The sequence below is a fragment of the Xiphophorus couchianus genome, chromosome 5 (assembly GCF_001444195.1).
Source record: "Xiphophorus couchianus chromosome 5, X_couchianus-1.0, whole genome shotgun sequence".
In the NCBI taxonomy this organism is placed as follows: domain Eukaryota; kingdom Metazoa; phylum Chordata; class Actinopteri; order Cyprinodontiformes; family Poeciliidae; genus Xiphophorus; species Xiphophorus couchianus.
Window position 1 is genome coordinate 9,121,058 of NC_040232.1, and position 16,804 is coordinate 9,137,861.

Below are 16,804 nucleotides of genomic sequence, written 5' to 3' on the forward strand. Positions count from 1 at the left end.
TGTATTTTATTTGGATTTTATGCGACCTAGGTGCGCAATTGTGGAGTGAAATGAACATTTTCTTTAAAAATATTTTTTTAAGGAAAAAGAAGCGTTACCAATTTACATCATAAATAATTTTATTAGTAACAATCACCTGCATCAGGTGTGTTAAAGCACGGGATCAGAAAGAAACGAGGCTGTTTTTTATTCAGTTACTCGCAGCTTGTAGAGAATCCAGAAATTTTATACAGTTAAGAGTATCCGAACTTCACACTCAAGTAAAATTAAAAAGTACAGTAAAAGAAAAAAAGTATTATTTTTTTTTACTATAACGTTACTCAAGTGAATGTATCTGAATATGTTGAAGTCGCGCTAGTCAGTAAAGTACAATTTCTTTTTGCTTTTATAGCTTTTTAAAGGTAGGCTATTCTCCAAATCTCGCGAGATTAACACATTTCTCGTGCCTCTTAGTGGGTCTGCTGTTGGTGTGTGATTCAGATTAGCTGTTAGCTTGCAGAGATGACCGCGGACAGGCAGATCGAAGCTAAACTCTCTCCTACGGAAGAAAATAAAGAGAATATACAAGGAGGACTGGGTTTGGAAAGTATCCTTCACACTGTGGCGTTTCTCATCGGGGATGTTATTTTTTTAACGAGCGAAGCTGTTTCTAGTTCATCAAAGCTAAGCTAACGTTAGCTGCTTGGTAACGCAATTGAAAGGGTTAGCTTGGTTAGGCTACGTGTCATTTGACTACCCATGGTGGACATGAAAACGTTTTGTTTTTAACATCGCAGAACTTTGAATAATTTATTTAAGCAGCAGATATCTTGTCTACCTGTAAAAAAAAACAGCTTGTCATAGAAAAGTAACGCTGAAATATGGAAGAAAAAAAACGTACCATCTTTTAAGTTTCATTAGCTCTGCGCTTTCTAGGCTCACTGTTGGTTCATTCATCTGGTGCCAACGCTGCACACACATTCAGACTTGATAGTGTCACATTTGTCTATTGCTACATTTATATACATGTGTAAAGTTTGTCTCTTAACGCTGAATCGCAGTTCTCCAAATCATCAAGGAGTCCCAGCAGCAGCATGGCCTCAGGCACGGAGACTACCAAAGATACAGGTGAGTAGCCAGATTACATGCCGGTGCAAAAACTGGCCTTCAGGGTCATCATTTAGCTCAGTTTCTATTCAAACTGCATTTATAAACTTAGAAAACAACTATTCATGCCTCTATTAATATACAGATGTAAAATATGATGGTTCAATACAATCAGAGGTGGTAGAGAAGCTAAAAATTGTACTCTGGTAGGAGTATTTGGTTAAAAAAGGCTACTTTGAGTAACTGTGAACATAACATTTTATTTTAATTTGTAAAAAAAAAAACTAAAATCTTAATCTCAAAATATAAGGTTATGTACAAAGTCTGATATTTTAAAGAACAATTACAAGGTAAAAGAGACAAAATATCAAATTCAGGCAGAAGTTTCTCGGCATGAAGCTGTTAAGCCCAGTACTACAGTAAGGAATGAACGCATGTAATAATAGAATAGTGTAAAATAGTTCCAGTGACAACATGCTGTTTACTGTATTAATTTGATCTCCAAAAGGCACTGCAGATAAAAAAAAAAATCTAGTGTACAAAGGAGTCCTACTTTAAAGTATACAGTCTGTGTCTGGCACATTTTTGGCTAAAATATGACTAATCCTCATTCAGTGAAGTAACTTAATGTAACTTAAGTAAGATTAGCATTACTTTGACTAGTTATTACTGAAATAAAAAGTATTGTGCAGTATAACTGCACTTTGAAGCACTTCTAATAGACTACTGTAGTAAAAGTTTTGTTTTTGTCTTAGAAATCTGTACAATATAAACATTGAGCTAACTGAAGAGAATTCAACATGTGAAAATGGAATATATCTGCTGTATTGTCTCTAAATTGAGTGAATACATATTTATCTTACTTTATTTCAGTGTAAATACCTTTTTTTATTCTTCTCAGGGGCTACTGCTCTCGTAGGCTGCGCCGCCTCCGAAAGACTCTTGGCTTCAAGATGGGAAACAGACACAAGTTTGTTGGAAAGAAAATCACAGTGGAAATCCTTTCTGACAGCAGGTTGGCAACGGCTGATGTGAACTTGGACTCTGGTGCAACACCAGTTAATTTAGTCGCAGCGTTTGGTCATTAAATGTCATTTTTTAAGAAAATAACACTATAGTCAGTTCTTTAGAGGGGGTATTTGTAAAATTGACTTTATTTTAGATGTATATGATATCATAATGTTGTTCCCTCATCAAAAACATACCCGGTGTATTGCCTTGATTCTTTCATTCATGTTTGAGAAATCATTGAATCTCCTGTTGCAACCAGTCAGGTGTGTCTTAATGCTTTTTTCACAATGCGTCTATTTCCACACAGCAATTAAAGAGAGCGAGGCCAGTTACAAAGCAATTTCATTTAATTTATGTTTGACATATAAATCTTTTTTAATAACAGCTAAAAGTAACAGTTTCTTAATCGTGCCATTTTGTAGCACAATGTGCCTGGAGAATAATAATACCATCCCTTTAAATTGTTCTACAGAACAACAATGCATCATGTGTTTTATCAAGTTATTATAAAATCTAGCAAAAATACATCTTCTTTGATTAAATAGACACGTTTGCAATTTTTACTACGGTTGTAGCAAAAGTTGAAAATTATACAGAATTTCTGACCTTCGATTTGCATCAAACCCAATTTAAAAAAATGACACCGATAATAGGTTAAACTTATTACTGTTATTGTTGAAAACCTATTGAAATTTAAAAATGGCAATTGGAACAATTCTGCCATGAAACAAATGATTATTTTCAAGTAACAGTTTATTTCTGGACTTTAAATTTGTTTTCGTGTGTAATTATTTTTATTTTTTCACATTCTTTTTTTAGAGTACAAGAGTTCTTTAAAAAAAGACTGAATGAAAAAAGTAGATATAGAACATATAGTGGTTAGGTTTTCATTATATTATCTCAAAACTGCAACATGCAGCCAGTTAACGCCATGGACAGGTGAGTTATTCATAATAATTGAGCAAGAATAAATTCCCTGATTAATGTAACCACTGACAATGATTTAAATTTGGCTGTTTTGAATAGTCCTTATTTTATCCTCTACCATCTATGGCGTCACATTAAAAGGTCCTGGAAGTTGCAACAGTTTAACAAACTACTTTAGCTGTTTTCTTGCAAAGTTTATGTCCATTGGTAAATGAGAGCATTCATCAAGCTTCCCTTCGTCCCTGCAGGTATCTGTTGCTCGTTCTGATGGAGGCGGAGCGCGCGTGGAGCTACGCCATGCAGCTGAAGCAGGAGGCCAACACGGAGCCGAGGAAGAAGTTCCACCTGCTCGCTCGTTTACGTAAAGCCGCCAAGCATAGCGAGAAGCTGGAGAAGCTCTGTGAGAGCCACCGTGTTGACGCCAAGACCAAACTAGAAGCACAGGTACGCTAAAGACAACAACCTGCTAACATTTCATAACATTTTCATGATGAAAGGGTGTGGAATAAATGCTGAAAATAAAGGATTGGAGCTACCAAATAAAAAGTGTCTTGTACTTGTCTCTGAATTAAAAGTTCCCTGTGTTCCATTGAACCTTTCTTTTTTACTAAACTTGTTAATGGAGAGGAATAAAACAGTTTCCAGTCATTGCTGATCTATTTGTTCCAGGCTTACACTGCGTATCTGACAGGGATGGTTCACTTTGAGCTGCAGGAGTGGAAACTTGCCATGGAGGCCTTCAACAAGTGCAAGTAAGTTTTAATCCAATTTTACTTACAGTACATTGTCTGAAAAAAGGGGTTCATGTTTAGTTACCACTTGGATTTATGTCAAATGTATGAAGAAGAGTAAAAGTAATGTACTCTGTTGTTTACCAGGACCATTTATGAGAAACTGGAAAGCGCCTTCACTGAGGAGCTGGCTGTTCTGTATCGCCAGCGTGTGGATGAGATATCACCCAACATCCGCTATTGTGCTTACAACATAGGTGACTAACTATCTACAGATTCTCAAGTGCAGGTGGGCTTGTAATTCAGCGGTAGAGAGAATTTCCTAAGAGCTTTTCACTATGAACCTGCAGGTGACCAGAATGCCATCAATGACCTGATGCAGATGAGGCTGACCGGTGGAGGAGGGGGCATGATGGCTGAAAAACTGGAGGTGATGCAGCATAAAGCTTTTTTCTTTAAATTCATGACATCATATGTTTTTCTTTATATTTCTGAAAATGCATCTAACTTCATAGTCGTAATCAAACTCAAGTTTTGTTGCTGCTGCTGATGTTTTCATTCAGAGCAGCTCATTCTAACATGTTTACTCTCATTTGATATTATTTCTCTTTAATTTATATTTCAGTGAAGTTCCGGTTAATCACAGAAAGACAAATCCTGCGGATAAGTTTGCTTGCTTATTTCAGAAACAGGTTTGCTTTGGACATCATAACATTTAATAAGTGTTGTTTCAGCTGCTCTTTGCTTAGCAACAGCTTTCTGGACACAATTCACAAAGCAGATCACAAATCTCAGACAGGAAGCTGCAGCGCGCAAAGTATTGGCTCTTTTGCTACAAAAGCCCTTAGAAATGATTTATTATATTATTGTATAGGCCCAGATTAGTTGGATCAAAACCATATTGATGTCAAACTTATTTATGTAGCACATTTAAAAACATTTGTTGACCAAAATGCTTCAGTTGCATCCACAACTATAAAACAATAATAAAAAGTACATAAAACAGAGTTAAGATTTAAAGCTAATCAATTAAGTGTCTCCATACATAATCAGACTTTGGCCAAAGAAAATAAGTGATGATGATGAGATTTTAGCTGAGATTTAAATGATAGTTAGAGGCAAGTTATTCCAAAGTCTTGGGCGGTCACAGTAAATGCTTAATTATCTCTATATTTTATGCTTGATCACAACAATAGGGGAAAACAATAAGGTGTATGTCCTGAAGAAAACGGATTTGTAAAGTTGGCTGTTTTTTTTTTTAAAAAAAAGCACAGTCTATACAAACAGAGTTGCCTTGACAATGTTACAGATGAAGCTCCAGCTGCAGGTCTTGGGAGTTGAGCTCAGTCATTAGACATTTAAAAAGTCCTTTAATCAGAGAGATGGTATTATATTCAGAGTGTTTTGTTCCCCTCAGGCTCTGATCACTCAAGCAAGAACCAAGCAGGCGGCCACGATGAGCGAGGTGGAGTGGCGAGGCCGGTCCGTTCCTGTGAAGATCGACAAGGCTCGGATATTCCTCCTGGGTCTGGCGGACAACGAGGCCGCCATCGCTCAGGTCAGCCTTCTCACTCGTGAAAACGCAACACGTCTTAAAAGCGTGATGACCTCAGCGTTGAATACACAGACACCACCCTTTAAAACAAACAGGTGTTCTTAATGTTGCCGGTTGAATGTCCTGAAGAAAGTTGCTGCTATAGAAGGAAATCCAGTGTCTCAGTCGCAGACGATGAAACATTTTAAACGTCAGAATATGAGAAAAACAACAAAGCATCAGTTTAGGTTTTATAGATTTAAAAAACTTGAATAAAAATAAAACATGTGATGCTTGTTGAAGACAACAAATAAATAAAAAGTAGGTTTTGTAATGCCTCAAAGTAAATATTCCTAAAATGATCATTTAGTTATCATTTTAGTGCCGGTATTGGGGAGGGGCACCAATATCAGTATCGGCTGGTACTGGCACCAGTTTTATTTATGGGCTTAAATAAAAATGAAACTGTCAATATTAACAACTGATATTTATTTCCATCTTGCTGTTGCCGTCTTTGTTCAAAGGTGTTAAAACAATAGAGAAATGCGTATAATGTGGTTTATCGGCCATAACAGCAATATTAATATCTGATATCAATATCGGCCCAAACTTTCATATCGGTGCATCACTAATTTGTACTAAAACTGCTAAAATCTGCAACTAAATTTAGTTGAAGCAATATTTAAAAGAATGTTTTCTGCTGGTTATTACACAAAATAACCAGCAGGGGGCTCACTTTGAGACGTTTTTCTTTCCTTTGCTTCCTCTCATTTTACGTAGAATATAAAAATCTTCAAAGCGAATTCTGGCGAGTAGAAAAGACGCATTCATTTAAAGTTTTTTTTTTTTTTTTTTTGTATTTTTTATTGTTTTTGTTAGTATAACAAGGGGAAGAAGATGTTAGAACTGACGACCTTTAGGTGCGTCCATGCTCATCGTCTGTGCAGAGGGCATGTAAGGTCATCCAGCAGGTGACCAAATGAGTGGCTCATTAATGACAAAGTTTAGTTAATTTTATGTCTCGACGTTTCTACACGGGATGCACTGATTTTCTTTTTTAACTTCTGATACCAATACAGATATCTGAGGTTTAGTGAGAGTCGATATGATCAGATACAGAAAAACACCTGAATTCACTCAAAGTGTCTCCTGTTTTTTTTTTTTTAAACACAGAAATTAATGTACTGAAGTACAAATTTATTTGCCAACTCTGCACCAGTACAGCACATTTAAATACACCAATAGCTTCACAAGCTTGGTCAAACATGTAAAAACAAAACAACTTTAATTTGTAAATGCACAAAAAGAAACTGTCCACTTCTTATTAAACAAAAAAGTGCCTTTTTGTTTAATAAAACATGGAGCTAAAACAGTCTCATAATTCACACATGCACAGATCAGGATTTGATGTGCGAATTAGTTTAGCTCCATAATGCTGTGCTTAATTTAATATTGTGCATATAAAGTTAAAAAAAAACAACAAAATTATTTTTCATTGGGGTTCACCAATTTATCGGCGCTGATTTTGTTCGTTTTGGGACGTCGGTGATCAGCTGATACTTGCATGTGAAGTTGATCTCATCTTCCTCAGCAAAAGTTTAAAAATCAGCCGCTGTCCGTCCTGTTGGGGAGGTTCGACCGACGGACCGGCCCACCAGGTCACGTCTGGACATTTGCGGTTAACCAAACTGTTGCCAACTCGGCGACTTTCTTGCTACATTTAGCAACATTTCAAACAGAAAAAAAGGATGTTGCTGCCATTTATTTAATCTCTATCAATTTATTTTTTCTTTGGGCAGTTAAAATAGAATTAAGTTGTTTCAAAACCAAAATCTGTAATAAATGTTTATATTTGAAATTGTTTAGATGACTTTGGTAACGTTTAGACTCTTCCATTCAGAACACACCGGCTGTTTGGTGGAGGTCTTTTGTTTGGTGAATGTTTTCAACCAAGTTGTAAGAGATTTTTAGTAATTATTTTGTCTACATTTTAACAAGAAATAAAGCATATACATTTTTTAAAACGATGAAGTTGGAAGTGCGTGCAAGACTCAAACCACTTGTTACCACGACCTTCGTTGGACATTTTTGATTCTGGAACCTAGAAGTCCGCGACAAATGGTGCCGACTAAAATCGGAATCGGCAGATCAGGCCTTTTAAAGATTGGCCAGAAAACTGCAATCGGTGCAACTCTATGTTGTAAAAACAATTTTATCTCTCTGAGTATTTTAAACTTTTGGATTCTGTTCTATGTTGAAAATGTTTGGAGCACTACTGGCCTTAATATACGCAGTTCTTGATACCACCAGTGCGTGGCGCTGTCCTCTGCTGTGAATCACCCGCCCGATCAGCCAAACATTCCTTCCTCTCATCTTTCTGCCCTTCCTGTCGGCTCACCTGTCACACCCGCCGCCACTCAGCTCTCTGGCATGTCGCGTCTCATGCAGCTGCATTCTGTGCATTTCACAAAGCCACTCCCAGCAGCAGATGTCTGGACGGAGATGCATCAGATTTATTTTCCCAACAGATTTCAGTCTTAAAAAGAGTCTTTGGGAATCGCCTGTAGCATTAAAACCTATCATGTTGAGCTAAAAACGTGAGCCGAAGCTGCTTTCTAATCATCACCATTCTACGTTTTTTAATTTTACACATCTATACTTTATATCACAATGTTATATCAGAGGTGTTGCTTCCCAGTAGGTAACAGCTGATAAACTCTTTAGGGTCAGAGAACATGAGGTCAGGCCTTCAGGCATCAGTCTGAAGTGAAGGGCCTCTCCCATCTCTGACCAGATTATGTGTCCAACCCTGACTCTGAACAGGACGTCCAACTGGTTCAGCTGGTCATGCTGGGCCTCGGCAGGGTGTTGGTGAAAGTCTGCAGCTCAAAGAAACGTCACAATCCTGGGTGGATTGAAGCAGCTTTTGACTCATCCAGGAATGTTCGAGTGAAATCCTCTAACCTGTTGCTTCCTCTCGATTGTTTGGCCTCAGAACCATGAAAATCAAAAAAAAAATGTGTCGACCAAACTCTGAGCCTTCTAAGAGTTTCAGCGAATTTTAATGAGGAGCAGGAACCTTTTATTTTTTAAAATATCTGGTTTTCACACGGTTCTGAAATTAGATGAATGCAACTTCAGATTAATTTTATTTACCGAAAACAAAACCCTTACAGCAACCAGGATTTGGTGAAATGTTGTAATCCTATAAGTAGCTATAAAGCTACTTTATAAAATTTCTTTATTCTTCCAGGATTGTGGGGGGGAAATAGGTCATCATCAATTCCTTTGTTTTTTTTTTAATTTTTTTATTAAAGATCTTTAGTGGTTCATTCCCAACTTATGTTGGTGTTGCACTTAAAAACTTCTGCTTCTGTTAAATGGGCTTACAGGAGTTTCTTTATACTTCTGGCGTTTAGGCCTGTTGCAGCAAATCAATTAATCGTATGACACATTAAAACAAGCTCAATAATTTCCATTTGCATAATTTGTTGTTTTTCTCTTTTCTCTCTTTCTACCAAAAACTGGATAAACTTTTCAATCTGCTGCTTTGGTTTCAACTAGCTCATTTATTTTGAAGGCTAATTTTGGTTTAATTCATTTTATTTGTTTTGGATATTTAAAATGTTTTCCAGTTCCAGTGTTAAATGTTCATTAGAATTTAAAGTTTATGGATATGTGCAAATGTGTTCTTGCATTATTATTCCATTACCATTATAGTACTTGGAAATAGTCTAAAAACAACAATATTATCCTTTATCGCAGTAACTTCCAGGCTTCTACTTAAACTCTTAATTCTAACAGAAACTGTAAGTACAAAATGGCTACTCGTTTAATATATGTTTTTGTTTGCAATAACGTCATGAGTAACTGCAGTAACTGGATTCCAATTAAATACGTTTGCCTTTGAACATGAGAATAATACGGCACACATTTCCTCTTATATTTGAGCGTTTCTCAGATTGTCTGTCAATGGGAAGAAGTAGAGTTCTGTTGTTCTGAACCCTGAAACTACGCTGCGATGAGCTGCACATGAGCGATGTGCAGGAATGTACGATGAGCCCGCCTGGCAACATACCTGAAGTTTATCACTGTCACATTCCTCCCTTTACTATTGTTGCAATCTTCATATAATTACAACTCTACAAACAACTTGTCCTTTAATATGAATAAATATAATTAAACCAACCATTTCTGTAGATGAATTGGTGTCATTTTGGAGAAGTTTGCTCTGTTGTCCTGGAGAAAAACTCTGCATGTCTGGTGTTTTTTTGTTACGCAGGCCGTCAACGAGGAGACCAAAGAACATCTGTATGAGACGCTGCTGGCCGAGTGCAGAGACACCATCCAGGCCGTGAGGGAGGAACTGAAGAGCGAGGCGGTAAGAGGCGCACTGAGGTCCTACCAATCTAAAAACTGAGGCCCAGCAACACACAGTGGAGATCGTTAAAAACTCAGAAAGTGGTTTGGATATTCAAACGTTACTAAAAAGTAATTAGGTAGGTAGAGACATACTTTAGACGTAATGTCCTAAAAACACAGTGGTGGAGGTTTTCCTGTGTTTTTTCATCTGCATCTAAATTTGTTGCTACTTTTTCCTTCAGATGTCGATAAAAAAATGTTACGGCTACATTCACACTGCAGGCAAATGTGACCCAAATCCTACTTTTATTTTAATTTCTTTATTTGCCTAAATCTGACTTCATGGCAACCAGTTCCAATCTTTTCACCTTGTAAAAAATCTGACTCATGCTACTTTAATATGTGACACTAAATTAAACGTATCCGATCATTTTCAATATGGCCTTAAAGTTTTATCACAATATTTTGTGGTGCTATTGCGATAAAAACTATTTACTTTTTTCTGCAGCTGTTTGACTGCAAGTCATAAACGTTACCATTTGTTAATGTTTCTTTAGGAAACCGGTTACATAGAGAAGTGTGATTTGTATCTCTAAAATGCACAAAGTAACTGGATTTAATCTTATTTTCATGTTTATTGATATCCTTATTGAATAAACAGTGGGAAATAGTAGTAAAACTAACAATCCTGATCATATGGACAGTTTTGGAGGATTTAAACAGCTTTAACTAGAATTTATTGTGAAAATGATAAACGATGCGATAAATCCCCACCTCTGTTTTCAGCTGAGCTGTGGCTTCCTTCATCTTCTGATGGGGTGACCAAACTTTCAGTTCGTGTTGCTCAACTATCTTAAAATCGATCTATAATCGACGCCGTCCATTATTCAGGAAACAGCGCATTTAATTGGTAGTATGAACGACCATAATCAAACGAAAAAAAATACAATTTCAGCAAATGATCTGAAGCGAGCATCGAGATGTGCTGTATGACTGTAATTTAAGAGGAAAGTGGCTGAAGAAGGTTTCATGTTTTAATGTTTTGAACTTTATCGCATCCTCCTGGTGCAGCAGAGATACCAGTTTTTTTGTTGTATTTTGGAAGTGAAATCCCAGAGAGAATCTGCTTTAATAAATGTTTGCACTGATGTATTTTGGGCCTGAAGTTGGTTTGAAGTGTGTTGTTGAAAATAAATGTGGAAGAAAATCAAAAGCGATACTTCTTCTGTTTCTAGAAACAGCGAGAGAGGAGCTCCGATAATGAAAGTGGGAAAGTGTCCAACCTTCAGTTTCTGCACAGGTAAAAACCAGAGGCTTGTGCTTCAGTCAAAATGCTCACTTCACTCATGGATTTGTTAGATGTAAATTAACATTCACACAATCCTCAGATCCCCACTGTACAGCAGCCGTTTTGCTTGTTGAAGTGTTTGTGTCGATATGTTAAGTGACGAACCCGTCATAAGGCGTCGGTGTAGTCTGAGCCCAGCCTGGGAACACCTGGGAGGATTGTGCCAGGTTTTAATTTTTCCTCCTTATTTTCACCTGATATCCCTGCTGCTCTTCTTCCCCAGTTATCTGACCTACATCAAGCTGTGCACACTGGTGAAGAGAAACGAGAGCATGGCCCACACTCTGCAGGCTAAACTGAAGGAAACCGGCGCCGACGAGAACAAGAGGGGCCCCCGTCCACAAGACCTCATCCGACTCTACGACATCGTCCTGCAGGTCGGTACCAAAACCAGAAATATTACGTTTCCACCTTAAATATGACAGACTGTTCACATTGGTTGTTTAGTGTCATGGTGTGTTGGTCGTCCTCGCTTGTGATATCTGCTCTCTCTCTCCCTCTCTGCCTGCAGAGTCTGGCTGAGCTCTCCACCCTGCAGGGTCTGGAGGATGACCACACTTTCCAGAAGGAAGTTTCCCTCAAGACTTTGGTCTACAAGGCCTACAGGTTAGTTTTTACAGTGTTTTTGCTTCAAATTTCTATTAGAATAATCTCTAAAAAAATCAATCTTCTGTAGGAAAAGCTTTGTAGATTTTAACTTAAATCCTGCAAAATCTAATTAGTTACAAACATTTTTAGGTTTTACAGCATTTAGAGCTGAAACAATGGTTTGTGATGAATCAGTTATTGAAATGATCAGCTGATTTAGTTATTGATTAATTGGTTACTTGTGTAAGACTCAAAAAGGCCATTAAAAAAAGTATGTCTCACTCAGAGCAGCAATTAAGTCAAAAAATAAAAAAGAAAACTTTGTAATTGTTCTACCCAAAACTCTTCAAGTGGCAGTTTCAGCTTCATCTGGTTTAAATAATGCAAAATAAACTCTCATTAAGCACCTTTTTCAATCAGTTTATCAAAAAATAATCAACAGATTAATCCCAAACTGTATTGATGCCAAGTTGTGATGTTGGAAGTGTTTTTTGCTGCAGATGCATCCTGTGCTACAAATGAGCAAATGTTCACTAAAGTAAATTATTTATTAAAAAATAAAGGAATCTAATTATTTACTTAATTTTTTATTGAATTTCTAATCTTGAATGAAAGGTCAAGATTGTCTGGTTAAAGTGCAGATTTTTACAGTTGTTGCCCAATTAATAGTCAGAATAATTAATAAAAGAATTTAGTTGCAGCTTTAATAGCATTGATTGCTTAAAAATGTCTAATTTAATTTTTTAAAAAGTCATATTTAATATTAAATGAGCTCCTATCATCTCCTGTAGTCACAGTGGACTCATGTCTCTCTCTTTTTCTTCAGGTGCTTCTTCATTGCTCAGTCTTACGTTCTGGTGAAGAAGTGGAGCGAGGCGCTGGTCCTGTATGAGAGAGTCCTGAAATATGCCAAGGAGGTCCAGTCAAAGTCCAAGAGTCTCAACAACAGCCTCGAGGTTTGTTCATAAGCAGCATCTTTTTCTTTTTCTTTAGAGATCTCTGTAAAAACGTCTTTCCGAACGTTTTCAGGATCTCCCTGACGTCCAGGAGCTCATCGCCGAGGTCAGCGCTGAGAAATACTCACTGCAAGCTGCTGCCATTCTGGGTGGGAACTCCTTTTAGAAAACCACGTTTTTCTAGATGGCTTTATGTTGATTATACAGATTCCTTCCTCTTGTTTCTCATGTCAAATCCTGAGGGAATGTAATTTTGTTTCAGACACTGATGAAGCACCTGAAGAGAGCTCTCAGCAGCAGGTGAAAGATAACACGGTAAGACTGGTTAGATTTTACTGCAGACTTTCATTTAAATAAAAAGTGCTACATTACAGTTTTACAGTGCCTGATAAAAACCTATCACTCATGTCTAATTTTTATTTCTGTTTTGGCTTTCCAGTAAATTTGAATTGTTAGTAATAAATCCTATAAATATTCAGAATTGGGATGTGTTTCCAATAAGACCAACAGCTTTTTGTTACCATGTATTGTTACAGTGAGTATTAAATATGTCAGGTTTATCTGTAAACTTTCAGCAACAAGGAGATTCAGAGACTTTACATGAAAAAAACATAACGGTGGCAAAGTAGTTGTAATTCACACTGGAATTAATCAATATTCAGGTTATTATTAATCAAAAGCAGCTCTAAACAGCTGGGTTTTTAGCCTTGATTTAAAGGAACTCGGTGTTTCAGCTGTTCTGCAGTTTTCTGGATTTTCTTTTTTTAACATTAGATGAACATAAAGGCTGCAGAGCAGACTAGAACCAGAAGACCTGAGTGGAAGGTTGATGCGACAGATCTTTAGTGTGTTTTAGTGCTAAGACATTTATTTATTTATAAACTAACAAAGTTATTTTAGTCCTGTAGACTCGGTTTGATTGGGGACTAAAATGGGAACATTTGGTACATTTTCACCTGTGGTGGCGCTGCACCAAGAACCACTGAGGGAAACGAGACAAAAACCTCTGAAGAAGTCGACTTCCTTCTTTATAATATGTAAACAAAAATGGAGTAGCGTCAGATTTTAGCAGTTGTTACGATTTCTGTTTTTTCTTGGGTGTAAGATTTAAAAAATACTCTTCAATCGGCTCAGCATGAGTAATTTCTCCCGCTAGCACCAGACATGAGTTTGTTTTGGTTGTATTTACCCAGAATGCCTTGTGCTACACTTCTCTTCCTGCTTTTGGAGCGATCTCAGGACCACGGCTCACATTTTTGATCTGTATCGGTTTGATTGCACATTCACACCTCCCAAAAGAAACCGGACTTTCAAGTCAAACAGACCAAAGTTCAGTTAAAGCAGGTGATGGAAGACTGAATTTGTAATCGTCTTTATGCGTTTCTGGATGTTCAGATCCGAGTCCACTCAAAGTCTACGTGTAGTGATGGATGTCTGAGAGCTTCCTTCTCATGTGCAGTAATAAATAAATGTTTTCCTCAGCCTCTGTGTGAACACCTGGACAACTTCCACCTGGACAAGACTCTGGTCGGGAAGCATCCGAACCTGGTCCAGTTCCCGCCGGAGTTCCAGCCCATCCCGTGTAAGCCTCTGTTCTTCGACCTCGCCCTCAACCACGTGGCCTTCCCACCGCTGGATGACAAGGTGGAGCAGAAGGGCAAGGGCGGCCTGACCGGCTACATCAAGGGCATATTTGGCTTTGGCAGCTAAGCTGAAGAGCCGAAGGCGACGGGGCTCCAGGTTGATCAAAAAACGTGCCTATTTTTCCCAAATTGATGGAGTCTGCAGAGTGAATCCGACCTTCAAACTGAGATTATAGACGAGCTTCAAGTAGCAATATGACCCCATGTTCATCTGGATTCTATAGACCGGATAGTTCCAGACATTAGTGTCTGAATATTCATAAATCCAACAGGTGACTCTCAAAATGACCTTCATTTCCATCGTTTCTTTAATGGAAGAGCCAGTATGTACTGGTGTTCACACCTGGAACTTAAAAAGAGTTATTTTAGATCTGAAACTGGCCAATTCATTTAACTCTGATTATCTGTTTACTCTTGGATAAATTGGACCCGTTAGATGAAGAAATATGATTCAGAACCAGGAGATTTATAGACATCACCTATAAATCCTATATTGGAGATATTTAATGAATATGTTCAGAATCGAGTTATTAAATATGAAAGGGTATTTTCCATTTTTAACTCTCTTCTGATTTCCATACTTCGGTTCGTTCATATTGGTGATATGAGAACAGTGCGAGCTAATTGATAAAACTATTTTTACCATTTATTAAAAGGAAAATTTCAGCTCTGCTTTTTGATTTTATTTGGATATTTTCCCAGATTGTTGTAATTCAAACCTTTCTGGTCTGGTTAGGTTTATGCAGCAGACTCCTAAGTTTCGTTATTGTTATAAATTTACTTCAGATCAGCCTGAATCACCCTGATCATACTTTCAGGGCTTCGACGCTCCTGCTGGAGTTTTACCTTCAGCAGACATTAAGCCATCAGGAAGGTTTTAGCAGCCTTTCCATCATCACACCACCACGCCTCATAGTATAAATGTTTTTACTACATGAGTAGCATGTCTGGAAGTTCAGCATTGTTACAAACATCTGTTGCTACCCATTGTTTTTGTAGTAAAGAGCAGTTTTTCCTCCAAATCGAACCTCCTGACTTCCTCTGCTCCTTTCTGGACCTGATTTCCTTGTGATAAACTTAGCAGATGAGTTTTTTTATGACCTTCATAAATCTGTGTTGCTGGTCTTTTTTTAAATGCTTTTATCTTCTCATTGTTTGTGTTGAAGAAGTAAGATGGACTCCCCTCCAGTAGCTCGGAACGGTGCAAAAACACAAAATCTTGCCAAGTGTTTTCTGTCTAGTTTCTAGTACAAATATTGTATTACACTTGAAATAAGAAAAACAAACTGACAAGTAACTTTTCAGCAAGAAATAGGAGCTTGTTTTAAGTAAATAATTCCTTAATATTGAGGAAAAAGTGCTGGTTCCATTGGCAGATAAATTCACTCATGTCACAAGGGAAATTATCTAGTGGTTTTTCTCCTTAATCAAAATTAAGGAGTTATTGACTTAAAACAAACTCCTATATCTTGCTGAAAAGTTACTTCCAAGTTAGTTTTGTTTTATTTCCAGTGTAATAAGATATTTGCACTAGAAACTGGACCAACATCCCTGGTTAGATTTTGTGGTTTTGCAGTAAAGAGTCTTGGTGATTGTTGGAAACATCTGAAAATAATGATGGGAATGTCTTCATTTTTTCTCCAGGCTCAGAAATAAAATATATTGGCACCAAAATCAATTTTATGATTCTTTTTTTTTTATGTCATTATTCCTTGATAAAGAGTGTAAAAGGTTCTGCGCACATTTGTTATGGAAACGCAGGCAATGAGACAAAGCAATGAATTCAATCTGTTGAGTTTCCCTAGATTAAATCTTTTTCAATCAATCAAATTTTATTTGTATAGCACATTTCAGCAGCAAGGCATTTCAAAGTGCTTTACATCATATCAAACACAAAGCAACATAGAATCAACAATTAAAACACGACATTAAGTCAGGTTCCATCAATAAATGTGTAATTGATGACATTTCAAATACAATCCTAAACAGGTGGGTTTTTTAATCTAATTTAAATAATTACCTGAACTCCATCCACTGTTTGATAACTAGGATCAACTGGATTAAATGTGTGGTTGGATTCGTTCAGTTCACCGAGACGGCGTGTGGTGAATTGCCTGAATTGAACCGACACAGAAACGCAGAAAATGTCCAAAACTTCAAGCCTGAGGGAAGTTTGGGAAAACAAAAAAAAAAGTCTCATCAAAGCAGCTTGTAAAGAATTCAGACTCAGGACTTTTGCACAACGTCGTATCTTTGGTGTTTAGATGATTGAATTCATAAGTAGTGCATTTGTGAAGGAAGGTGTGTCTCGGTATGAACCTCTGTTGGGATACAGGGAGTGTGAGAACGAGCGGATGCTTGAGCAGGGTGTGTGTGTGTGTGTTATGGTTTACATTTGGTACCTGCACTTAAAAAAAATGTTGCTCAACACTGTTACCTTTAACCTCGTCTCAGAAACAAGGACACACATCAAAATCCAGAGTATTTACCCAGCTGCCCTTTCTCCTCTTTAGAGCCGCCATGTTTGACAGCAGAAATGTGTGAAATGTCTTTAAGGAGAATATAAATGACATTTTTCATTCACATAGTTTTAGTTCCTGTTGCACAACTTATTGTTT

The 16,804-nt window shown here is 37.3% G+C and overlaps 1 protein-coding gene across 1 annotated transcript; it reads left to right on the top strand.

Moving 5' to 3' along the window:
• The first annotated feature begins 429 nt into the window (after positions 1-429).
• On the top strand, positions 430-15,864 carry srp68 (signal recognition particle 68). Its single transcript, XM_028018251.1, has 16 exons — positions 430-586; positions 1,041-1,107; positions 1,988-2,101; positions 3,273-3,468; positions 3,694-3,776; positions 3,903-4,012; positions 4,106-4,185; positions 5,173-5,313; positions 9,572-9,670; positions 10,887-10,951; positions 11,223-11,376; positions 11,511-11,605; positions 12,414-12,543; positions 12,617-12,692; positions 12,806-12,858; positions 14,026-15,864. The coding sequence occupies exons 1-16, from the start codon at positions 502-504 to the stop codon at positions 14,251-14,253; spliced, it is 1,776 nt and encodes a 591-aa protein (XP_027874052.1). The 5' UTR covers positions 430-501; the 3' UTR covers positions 14,254-15,864.
• The last annotated feature ends 940 nt before the right edge of the window (positions 15,865-16,804 follow it).